The 12,461-nt window shown below is 37.8% G+C and overlaps 1 protein-coding gene across 1 annotated transcript in view; it reads left to right on the forward strand.

The window, feature by feature from the left end:
* Positions 1–8,044: 8,044 nt before the first annotated feature.
* LOC128650192 (amidophosphoribosyltransferase) overlaps positions 8,045–12,461 on the forward strand; it is a 53,594-nt gene continuing 49,177 nt past the window's right edge. Inside the window, exon 1 of the mRNA XM_053703938.1 lies at positions 8,045–8,565. Within this exon, the coding sequence (XP_053559913.1) occupies positions 8,438–8,565 (128 nt within the window). The 5' untranslated portion in view covers positions 8,045–8,437. The remainder of the gene's footprint in view (positions 8,566–12,461) is intronic.

The following is a 12,461-nucleotide window of genomic DNA, read 5'->3' on the forward strand; positions in this document are numbered from 1 at the left end:
TTGCATACTTTTTCTAAATTTTATAAATTTGATACTTTTGCTTCAGCAGAGGCTTCTTTTCAAGCAGTGGTGCCTTCTGTTTAGGTTAACTGTCTTGTCCCTCCCTTATTATTCGTGTCCTCTAGCTTGGGTATTGGTTGTCAACAGTAATTAAGATGATCCGTGGACTCACCGTGTCATTAGAAAGAAAACATAATTTATTCTTACCTGATAAATTTCTTTTTTTCTTGACACTGTGAGTCCACGGCCCACCCTGTTTTTCAGACAGTTTGCTTCTCTATAAACTTCAGGCACCTCGGCACCTTAGATTACTTCCTTTCTCCTTTCCCTTTGGTCGAATGACTGGGGATTGTGGGTAGGGGGAGTGGTATTTAACAGCTTTTGCTGTGGTGCTCTTTGCCTCCTCCTGTTGGTCAGGAGTGATATTCCCAACAGTAATTAAGATGATCCGTGGACTCACCGTGTCAAGAAATAAATACATTTATCAGGTAAGAATAAATTATGTTTAATTTTTTTGCCACATCAAAGAAACAGGGACAGTATGAAAAACTGTTTTGTAAGACAAGAAATTCAGTACTTCTAAACAAGCAAAAAAACAACAACAAAAACTAATAAATGATAATGCATACTGAAAATCATATGTGATATGACCATAATTTGCTTTAAAGGGACAGTCAGTCAAAATTAACCTTTCATGATTCAGATAGGGCATTTCATTTTAAACAACTTTGCAATTTACTTTTATCGTAAAATTTGCTTTGTTCTCTTGGTATTCATAGTTGAAAGATAAACCTAGGTAGGGTCATATGCTAATTTCTAAGCCCTTGAAGGCTGCCTCTCATCTGAATGCATTTGACAGTTTTTCACAGCTAGGGGGTGTTAGTTCACATATAGATAAAACTGTGCTCACATGTGGAGTTACTTATGAGAGTGCACTGAATTTATGTAAGAACTTACCTGATAAATTTATTTCTTTCATATTAGCAAGAGTCCATGAGCTAGTGACGTATGGGATATACATTCCTACCAGGAGGGGCAAAGTTTCCCAAACCTCAAAATGCCTATAAATACACCCCTCACCACACCCACAAATCAGTTTAACGCGTAGCCAAGAAGTGAGGTGATAAGACAAAAGTGCGAAAGCATAAAAAATAAGGAATTGGAATAATTGTGCTTTATACAAAAAAATCATAACCACCACAAAAAGGGTGGGCCTCATGGACTCTTGCTAATATGAAAGAAATGAATTTATCAGGTAAGTTCTTACATAAATTATGTTTTCTTTCATGTAATTAGCAAGAGTCCATGAGCTAGTGACGTATGGGATAATGACTACCCAAGATGTGGATCTTCCACGCAAGAGTCACTAGAGAGGGAGGGATAAAATAAAGACAGCCAATTCCGCTGAAAATAATCCACACCCAAAATAAAGTTTAAATCTTATAATGAAAAAAACTGAAATTATAAGCAGAAGAATCAAACTGAAACAGCTGCCTGAAGTACTTTTCTACCAAAAACTGCTTCAGAAGAAGAAAACACATCAAAATGGTAGAATTTAGTAAAAGTATGCAAAGAAGACCAAGTTGCTGCTTTGCAAATCTGATCAACCGAAGCTTCATTCCTAAACGCCCAGGAAGTAGAAACTGACCTAGTAGAATGAGCTGTAATCCTTTGAGGCGGAGTTTTACCCGACTCGACATAAGCATGATGAATTAAAGATTTTAACCAAGATGCCAAAGAAATGGCAGAGGCCTTTTGACCTTTCCTAGAACCGGAAAAGATAACAAATAGACTAGAAGTCTTTCGGAAATTCTTAGTAGCTTCAACATAATATCTCAAAGCTCTAACTACATCCAAAGAATGCAATGATCTCTCCTTAGAATTCTTAGGATTAGGACACAATGAAGGAACCACAATTTCTCTACTAATGTTGTTAGAATTCACAACCTTAGGTAAAAATTTAAAAGAAGTTCGCAACACCGCCTTATCCTGATGAAAAATCAGAAAAGGAGACTCACAAGAAAGAGCAGATAATTCAGAAACTCTTCTAGCAGAAGAGATGGCCAAAAGAAACAAAACTTTCCAAAAAAGTAATTTAATGTCCAATGAATGCATAGGTTCAAACGGAGGAGCTTGAAGAGCCCCCAGAACCAAATTCAAACTCCAAGGTGGAGAAATTGACTTAATGACAGGTTTTATACAAACCAAAGCTTGTTCAAAACAATGAATATCAGGAAGATTAGCAATCTTTCTGTGAAAAAGAACAGAAAGAGCAGAGATTTGTCCTTTCAAGGAACTTGCAGACAAACCTTTATCCAAACCATCCTGAAGAAACTAAAATTCTCGGAATTCTAAAAGAATGCCAGGAAAAATTATGACAAAGACACCAAGAAATGTAAGTCTTCCAGACTCTAAAATATATCTTCCAAGATACAGATTTATGAGCCTGTAACATAGTATTAATCACAGAGTCAGAGAAACCTCTTTGACTAAGAATCAAGCGTTCAATCTCCATACCTTTAAATTTAAGGATTTGAGATCCTGATGGTAAAAAGGACCTTGCGATAGAAGGTCTGGTCTTAACGGAAGAGTCCACGGTTGGCAAGAGGCCATCCGGACAAGATCCGCATACCAAAACCTGTGAGGCCATGCTGGAGCCACCAGCAGAACAAACGAGCATTCCTTCAGAACCTTGGAGATTACTCTTGGAAGAAGAACTAGAGGCGGAAAGATATAGGCAGGATACTTCCAAGGAAGTGACAATGCATCCACTGCTTCCGCCTGAGGATCCCTGGATCTGGACAGATACCTGGGAAGTTTCTTGTTTAGATGAGAAGCCATCAGATCTATTTCTGGAAGTCCCCACATTTGAACAATCTGAAGAAATACCTCTGGGTGAAGAGACCATTCGCCCGGATGTAACGTTTGGCAACTGAGATAATCCGCTTCCCAATTGTCTATACCTGGGATATGAACCGCAGAAACTAGACAGGAGCTGTATTCCGCCCATACCAGTATTCGAGATACTTCTTTCATAGCCAGAGGACTGTGAGTCCCTCCTTGATGATTGATGTATGCCACAGTTGTGACATTGTCTGTCTGAAAACAAATGAACGATTCTCTCTTTAGAAGAGGCCATGACTGAAGAGCTCTGAAAATTGCACAGAGTTCCAAAATATTGATTGGTAATCTCACCTCCTGAGATTCCCAAACCCCTTGTGCTGTCAGAGACCCCCAAACAGCTCCCCAACCTGTCAGACTTGCATCTGTTGAAATTACAGTCCAGGTCGGAAGAACAAAAGAAGCCCCCTGAACTAAACGATGGTGATCTGTCCACCACGTCAGAGAGTGTCGTACAATCGGTTTTAAAGATATTAATTGAGATATCTTTGTGTAATCCCTGCACCACTGGTTCAGCATACAGAGCTGAAGAGGTCGCATGTGAAAACAAGCAAAGGGGATCGCGTCCGATGCAGCAGTCATAAGACCTAGAATTTCCATGCATAAGGCTACCGAAGGGAATGATTGTGATTGAAGGTTTCGACAAGCTGAGATCAATTTTAGACGTCTCTTGTCTGTCAGAGACAGAGTCATGGACACTGAATCTATCTGGAAACCTAAAAAGGTTACCCTTGTCTGAGGAATCAATGAACTTTTCGGTAAATTGATCCTCCAACCATGATCTTGAAGAAACAACACAAGTCGATTTGTATGAGATTCTGCTAAATGTGAAGACTGAGCAAGTACCAAGATATCGTCCAAATAAGGAAATACCACAATACCCTGTTCTCTGATTACAGACAGAAGGGCACCGAGAACCTTTGTAAAAATTCTTGGAGCTGTTGCTAGGCCAAACGGCAGAGCCACAAACTGGTAATGCTTGTCTAGGAAAGAGAATCTCAGAAACTGATAGTGATCTGGATGAATCGGAATATGCAGATATGCATCCTGTAAATCTATTGTATACATATAATGCCCTTGCTGAACAAAAGGCAGGATAGTCCTTATAGTTACCATTTTGAATGTTGGTATCCTTACATAACGATTCAATATTTTTAGATCCAGAACTGGTCTGAAGGAATTCTCCTTCTTTGGTACAATGAAGAGATTTGAATAAAACCCCAGCCCCTGTTCCAGAACTGGAACTGGCATAATTACTCCAGCCAACTCTAGATCTGAAACACATTTCAGAAATGCTAGAGCCTTCGCTGGATTTACTGGGACACGGGAAATAAAAAATCTCTTTGCAGGAGGCCTTATCTTGAAGCCAATTCTGTACCCTTCTGAAACAATGTTCTGAATCCAAAGATTGTGAATTGAATTGATCCAAATTTCTTTGAAAAATCATAATCTGCCCCCTACCAGCTGGGCTGGAATGAGGGCCGCACCTTCATGTGGACTTGGGAGCTGGCTTTGGTTTTCTAAAAGGCTTGGATTTATTCCAGACTGGAGATGGTTTCCAAACTGATACCGCTCCTGTGGGTGAAGGATCAGGCTTTTGTTCCTTATTGTGACGAAAGGAATGAAAACGATTATTAGACCTAAATTTACCTTTAGATTTTTTATCCTGTGGTAAAAAAGTTCCTTTCCCTCCAGTAACAGTTAAGATAATAGAATCCAACTGAGAACCAAATAATTTATTACCCTGGAAAGAAAGGGAAAGCAAAGTTAACTTAGAAGACATATCAGCATTCCAAGTTTTAAGCCATAAAGCTCTTCTAGCTAAAATAGCTAGAGACATATACCTGACATCAACTCTAATGATATCAAAGATGGAAGCACAAATAAAGTTATTAGCATGTTGAAGAAGATTAACAATGCTATGAGAATTATGATCTGTTACTTGTTGCGCTAAAGCTTCTAACCAAAAAGTTGAAGCTGCAGCAACATCCGCCAAAGATATAGCAGGTCTAAGAAGATTACCTGAACATAAGTAAGCTTTTCTTAGAAAGGATTCAATCTTTCTATCTAAAGGGTCCTTAAAGGAAGTACTATCTGCCGTAGGAATAGTAGTACGTTTAGCAAGAGTAGAGACAGCCCCATCAACCTTAGGGATTTTGTCCCAAAACTCTAATCTGTCAGATGGCACAGGATATAATTGCTTAAAAAGTTTAGAAGGAGTAAATGAATTACCCAAATTATTCCATTCCCTGGAGATTACTTCAGAAATAGCATCAGGGACAGGAAAAACTTCTGGAATAACTACAGGAGATTTAAAAACCTTATTTAAACGTTTAGATTTAGTATCAAGAGGACCAGAATCCTCTATTTCTAATGCAATTAAGACTTCTTTAAGTAAAGAATGAATAAATTCCATTTTGAATAAATATGAAGATTTATCAGCATCAACCTCTGAGACAGAATCCTCTGAACCAGAGGAACCATTATCAGAATGATGATGTTCATTTAAAAATTCATCTGAAAAATGAGAAGTTTTAAAACACCTTTTACGTTAACTAGAAGGAGGAATAACAGACATAGCCTTCTTAATGGATTTAGAAACAAAATCTCTTATGTTAACAGGAACACTCTGAGTATTAGATGTTGACGGAACAGCAACAGGTAATGTAACATTACTAAAGGAAATATTATCTGCATTAACAAGTTTGTCATGACATTCATTACAAACAACAGCTGGAGGAACAGATACTACAAGTTTACAGCAGATACACTTAACTTTGGTAGATCCAGCACGAGGCAGCGTTTTTCCAGAAGTATCTTCTGACTCAGTGTCAATCTGGGACATCTTGCAATATGTAATAGAAAAAACAACATATAAAGCAAAATTGATCAAATTCCTTAAAAAGACAGTTTCAGGAATGGGAAAAAATGCCAGTGAACAAGCTTCTAGCAACCAGAAGCAATAAATAATGAGACTTAAATAATGTGGAGACAATAGTGACGCCCATATTTTTTAGCGCCAAAAAAGACGGCCACATTATTTGGCGCCAAAAATGACGCCACATCCGGAATGCCGACACTTTTGGCGCAAAAAACCCTCAAAAATGACGCAACTTCCGGCGACACGTATGACGCCGGAAACAGAAAAAAAAATTTGTGCCAAAAAAGTCCGCGCCAAGAATGACGCAATAAAATGAAGCATTTTCAGCCCCCGCGAGCCTAACAGCCCACAGGGAAAAAAGTCAAATTTTAAGGTAAGAAAAAAATTGATTTATTCATATGCATTATCCCAAATATGAAACTGACTGTCTGAAATAAGGAACGTTGAACATCCTGAGTCAAGGCAAATAAATGTTTGAATACATATATTTAGAACTTTATATAAAAGTGCCCAACCATAGCTTAGAGTGTCACAGAAAATAAGACTTACTTACCCCAGGACACTCATCTACATGTAGTAGAAAGCCAAACCAGTACTGAAACGAAAATCAGTAGAGGTAATGGTATATATAAGAGTATATCGTCGATCTGAAAAGGGAGGTAAGAGATGAATCTCTACGACCGATAACAGAGAACCTATGAAATAGACCCCGTAGAAGGAGATCATTGAATTCAAATAGGCAATACTCTCCTCACATCCTTCTGACATTCACTGCACGCTGAGAGGAAAACCGGGCTCCAACCTGCTGCGGAGGGCATATCAACGTAGAATCTAGCACAAACTTACTTCACCACCTCCATAGGAGGCAAAGTTTGTAAAACTGATTTGTGGGTGTGGTGAGGGGTGTATTTATAGGCATTTTGAGGTTTGGGAAACTTTGCCCCTCCTGGTAGGAATGTATATCCCATATGTCACTAGCTCATGGACTCTTGCCAATTACATGAAAGAAAGGATAACGCTATATATTACATCTCCAGTTGCCATAAGCACTTCTTTACAAACTAAATACAAGATGTGCATTTCACTTTCTTATACCCTTACACCTGACAATGCAGGGCCCAGGGCGGTTACCCCTCTTGCTCTGCCCAATAAAGGCATCCAGTCTGTATTTTTAAGGTGGAAAATATAAATTAGATACAGAAATAAAGATGCTAACGATTACATTTATGTTTATTGTCATAGAATCTAATTATAAACCAATGATAATTTAAAAAAGTCATAGCAGTTTTAAGAAAATGTATGCATAAAAGGTGTCAACTCTAATTGGGAAAGTTCATTAGGTTTATGCAGTGTTAATATATTAAAGGGACAGTATACACTCATTTTCATATAACTGCATGTAATAGACACTACTATAAAGAATAAGATGCACAGATACTGATATAAAAATCCAGTATAAAACTGTTTAAAAACTTACTTAGAAGCTGTCAGTTTGGCTCTGTTGAAAAGGTAGCTGGAAAGCCCACTGCAAGTGGCAAATAAGACACTCCCCCCCCCCCCCCCCTTCTTTTGCATATGAAAAGACCCTTTACACAAACAGCAGCAAGCTGGAGAAGGTAGCCGACAGTATTCACATAAAACTTTGGGGCTTGGTTAGGAGTCTGAAAATCAGAGCAATGTTATTTAAAAATAAGCAAAAACTATACATTTATTTAAAAAAAAAAAACTTTATGGGCTATATAAATAGATCATCTACAAAATATTTATGCAAAGAAAAAAATGAGTGTATAATGTCCCTTTAAACAAAAAATGCCCTTTAGTGTTCTAGTATATTCTAGACTCTAGCACATATATAGCAGCTAAAGAGCCATAGTTGATTGATGTTCTCTAACAGTGAAGATCTAAGCTTTTTGATTACATACTGTAATAATACATTTTTGTTAATGAAAATAAAAACAAAACAAAATGCCATACTATGTTACATATAAATCGTGTTACAGGAACAGGTGCTTTGCAAACAAGCTAAGTCAGCTCAGCTGAGCTCTGGTTGCTATACTTGCTGAGAGCAGACATTAAATAATCACAACCAGCAGAGCTAGCGTAACCCGGAATAACCCTGTCTGCTGCCTGTGTGTGTATATCCGGAGTGTCGTGCTCCCTTATCCGCGTGTGATTTGTGGTTACTCCTCCTGACATTGTGACGTTATTATATTAATATAAGGGGCCATGCTACCATTTTAACCCCTTTGCTTCTGACTGCTGTACAGTAGCTGTTTGCTAGATGCTTATGAAAAACAGCCGCTGAATAGTTACGTCTGTAAGAAACTTCCATAATCCCGATGTATACTGTTTCATGCGCAGACCTAAATCAGGAGAAGCATGGTCGCTACATTTTAGGTCCTTTTACATCTTATATTACGTAAAAGTCTTACCTTTTATATTACAACAAGCCTGTTCTAATAAACTCATCTATATATTCTACTGTTTGTTTTTACTCTCGGTCCCAGTTTTGTCCCAAGAGTCTCTTTTTTCTGTCTCCCCCTCCTCCATAACAGCGGCCCCGGGGTGGAGTTTGCTTTGCACCCTGCCATTCACCGTACTACTCGCTCAGGAAGTGAGTGCTCATTCACAGGAGTCCCACGTGTGTGCGCTGCTATGGAGTTTGAGGAGCTGGGTATCCGTGAAGAGTGTGGGGTGTTTGGCTGCATTGCATCAGACAAGTGGCCCACACAGCTGGATGTGCCCCATGTCATCACGCTGGGGCTGGTGGGATTGCAGCACAGGTAAATATTTCCCAAATCGGTTAATTTCGAAAATAAATACATCTAAGTTTCTCAGTTCATGTTTTTTTTATGTTTTCTAGATTTGTAGATATTTGCAGAAATACTGCAAATCCGAGCTTACAGTAGGAGTTATTCTTAACCATGAAGTTGCAGAGAAGAATAATTTAACCCATTAGCTACCAGAGAGACATACAACACAGACATCCAAAGTCTCCCTGATTGTAATAGCGGCTCCCTGATGCCAGCAAACGGAGTGCAATCTCCCTGAAACTCCAAGTATTATGATCCAATGTGGCCCAAATCCGGAAAATAGATTCTTTAAGGAATGCCTTTAGTTGCTGGGACAGTATAGAACCCTCAAAGCATGCATCAATAAAATAAAACACAAATACTGCACGTAATAAAACTTCGTATTCTAAAATATTTAAAGGGACACTGAACCCATTTTTTTTCTTTCATGATTCAGATAGAGCATGCACATTTAAGCAACTTTCTAATTTACTCCTATTATCAATTTTTCTTCGTTATCTTGCCTTCTTTATTTGAAAAAGAAGGCATCTAAGCTATTTTTTGGTTCAGGACCATGGAAAGCACTTGTTTATTGGTGGGTGAATTTATCCACCAATAAGCAAGAACAACACAGTGTGTTCACCAAAAATGGGCCGGCATCTAAACTTACATTCTTGCATTTCAAATAAAGATACCAAGAGAATGAAGAAATTTTGATAATAGGAGTAAATTAGAAAGTTGTTTAAAATTGCATGCTCTATCTGAATCACGAAAGAAAAAAAAAATGGCTTCAGTGTCCCTTTAACGCATTCAATAAGCGTACAATCACTGGAAAATAGGTTTGTTGTGTGTGGTTGTGCGATAAAGCTACTTTTTTTTTTTTTTAATGTGACTTTAGTGGGAAGCTACTTTTAATGATAAGCCTCTATCTTATTTAGGGTTTCAAGATGTCCAATATATAACTGGGATGGCGCAGTAGCGGGTGAAGCCATCTCCCTGAAATGAGTTTTTGCAGGTTGGGATGTCTGTATAACATATTGTAAATAAGTCAATGGAATAGTATAACAATATATATTCTGAAGCGTATTTAAAGGGACCGTATACAATAATTTCCATATAACTGCATGTAATAGACAACACTACTATAAAGAAGAATATACAGATACTAATCCTATAGATAGTGTTGCCACCTGTCCTTCAAAAAAATAACCGGAGGGGGAGGGTGAAAACATTTATTTGAGATCTTATATATATATATATATATATATATATATATATATCCACTTTATTGGTTACATGTACAAGGACAGTCACTTTAGTTAGAGAAAAAAAATCACATATATACAGTACATGCTAAATATACATATATACCAAATTTTCTATGGGGTGGTAATTTTTTTTATTTATAATTTACATACACATGATATATATAAATATATATATATATATATATATATATATATATATATATATATTTGTCTGGGTGATGGTGATATAATAACAATTATTTTAAAAGACTGAGAGTGACTGAGGCATACATAATTGTTTTATTAAAGGGACAGTCTAGTATAAATTAAACTTTTATTCAGATAGGACTTTTAATTTTAATCATCTTTCCAATTTACTTTTATCATTAATTTTGCTTTTTCTCTCTTGGTATTCTTAGTTTAAACTAAACATAGGTAGGCTCATATGCTAATTTCTAAGCCTTTGAGGGCTGCCTCTTATCACAGGCTTTTTAAATCTCTTTTCAACACAAAGAGACAGAAAGTACACGTGGGCCATATAGATAACACTGTGTTCAGGCACAGGGGGTTATTTAAGATTTAGCACAAAACAATGCTAAATTTAAGACAATAGATAATAAACAGTCATGTGATCAGGGGGCTGGAAGAAGGTTCTTAGATACAAGGTAATCACAGAGGTAAAAAGTGTATTAATATAACTGTGTTGGTTATGCAAAACTGGGGAATGGGTAATAAAGGGATTATCTATCTTTTAAATCCATAACAATTCTATGGTAGACTGTCCCTTTAATGTAACAGTTAACTGAGTCTCAGTCCCTGGCTGCTTCAATGGATTATGTTGAATGAGTGGCACTGTTCAATCAGTCACACACAGTCTATTCCTTTGGCTGGGCAGTGGGCGCGCACTATTCTAATTTCTTGCTGGCTCAGAGTCAGACAGCACAGCGGTCAGCTCAGTACTCAGTCACTGCAGCATTACAGACTGAGAGCGGGTCTTCTTGCTGTTGTGACATCACGTCACCCGAGTGATCACGTGACAACGTCCGACACAGCGACAGAAGACAGTGAGTCAAGACAGTTACACAGGCAGATGGGTGGCTGGCAGTGCAGAGGGGAGAGGGTCCGACTGCAACTCCGGCTCCGCACACTGTCAGGATCACACTGTCAGGATCAGATAGATGATGATCCAATCAGCTGAGCAGAGCCTGAGTTGACACGGGCTGCAGCATCCTAGTAAAAAAATTCTAAAGAAAACAACCTAAGGCTATGTCAGTTTTAAAAAATAAAATAAAATTACCAGGCAGTAAGTTCGGTCTAATACCGGACAGTCCGGTCTAATAACAGACACTTGGCAACCCTAAGTATAAAACCTTTTAAAAACTTACTTATAAGTTCCCAGTTTAGCACTGTTGAAAAGGTTAGTCTGGGACACCCACTGAAATGGACTGGATAAACAAAAAGAGCAGACACTCCCCTCCTCCCCTGCATATGAAAAGACAGATAACATAAACAGGAGTCTGTAAACGCATGTAGACATCTGTCCCTGTGGGGCTTGGTTAGGAGTCTATAAAAAGGCACAATGAATTTAAAAACTATAATTTTTTTTTATAAATATACTACCAGATGCTTTCTTTTTAAAAAATGTTTGCAAAATACAATTTTGCACCCCCTCTATTGATTGTTCACCCTGTGTTAGTTCCTTGTGGAATTGAAAGCCATTTTTATCTACTTGGCCTCTTATAAACATACAATTTTAGAGAAGTATATAGATTCATAATGTTAAACAGGGGGCGGCAAACTTTTATTGTAACCAGTAGACCGTAAATATTGTAGGCTTTGCAGGCCTAGAGGCAAAATCAAGGATATTATGTAGGTACTTCTATACCTGTAGACTGTAAGCTCTTTGGAGTAGGGCCGCCCTCCTCCTGTACTAAATTATTATGTTCTGTATTTGTGTTGTGAAAGAAATAAAGAATTGAAGCTCACCAATGTGCCAAAAAGTGATTCACTTTATTGTAGAGACAGGCAGGGTCCAAATACCACGACGTTTCGGGGAAGTGTGCCCCTTAATCATGTGAATTACATGATTAAGGGGCACACTGCCCCGAAACGTCATGGTATTTGGACCCTGCCTGTCTCTACAATAAAGTGAATCACTTTTTGGCACATTGGTGAGCTTCAATTGTTTATTTCTTTCATTGATATATGGGAGGTTGGTAGTTACTCCCTGGAGTTTATACCATTGGCGTGATTGCTGGATAACACTGACTTTCTCTGTATTTGTGTTGTATCATTGTATTCCACTATCTCTGTACCCAACGCTACAGAATTTTGTGGAGCTATACAAATAAATGACAATATTAACAGCAACAAGGGGGGATTCCACAAATTTATATATAAAATGTAAAATATGTGACAAACAAATAAACCACTCATAAACTTACTTTGGTTGCAGCCCTATTTTTTTTTATGTGAAGGAAATCTTTTGTGATGAGATTCTAGTTTACATTTTCTAATTTTTTTGACCTTTACTTTGAGTTTGGGAATATTGTGTTGAGGTATATTGTAGTGCTCCAAGAAGCAGTGCAAATTGATGAGGGCCACATTGGTCTCTGTCACAACTATTCAATACATGAAAGC

This window comes from Bombina bombina, chromosome 2, assembly GCF_027579735.1.
Source record: "Bombina bombina isolate aBomBom1 chromosome 2, aBomBom1.pri, whole genome shotgun sequence".
Taxonomy (NCBI): Eukaryota; Metazoa; Chordata; class Amphibia; order Anura; family Bombinatoridae; genus Bombina; species Bombina bombina.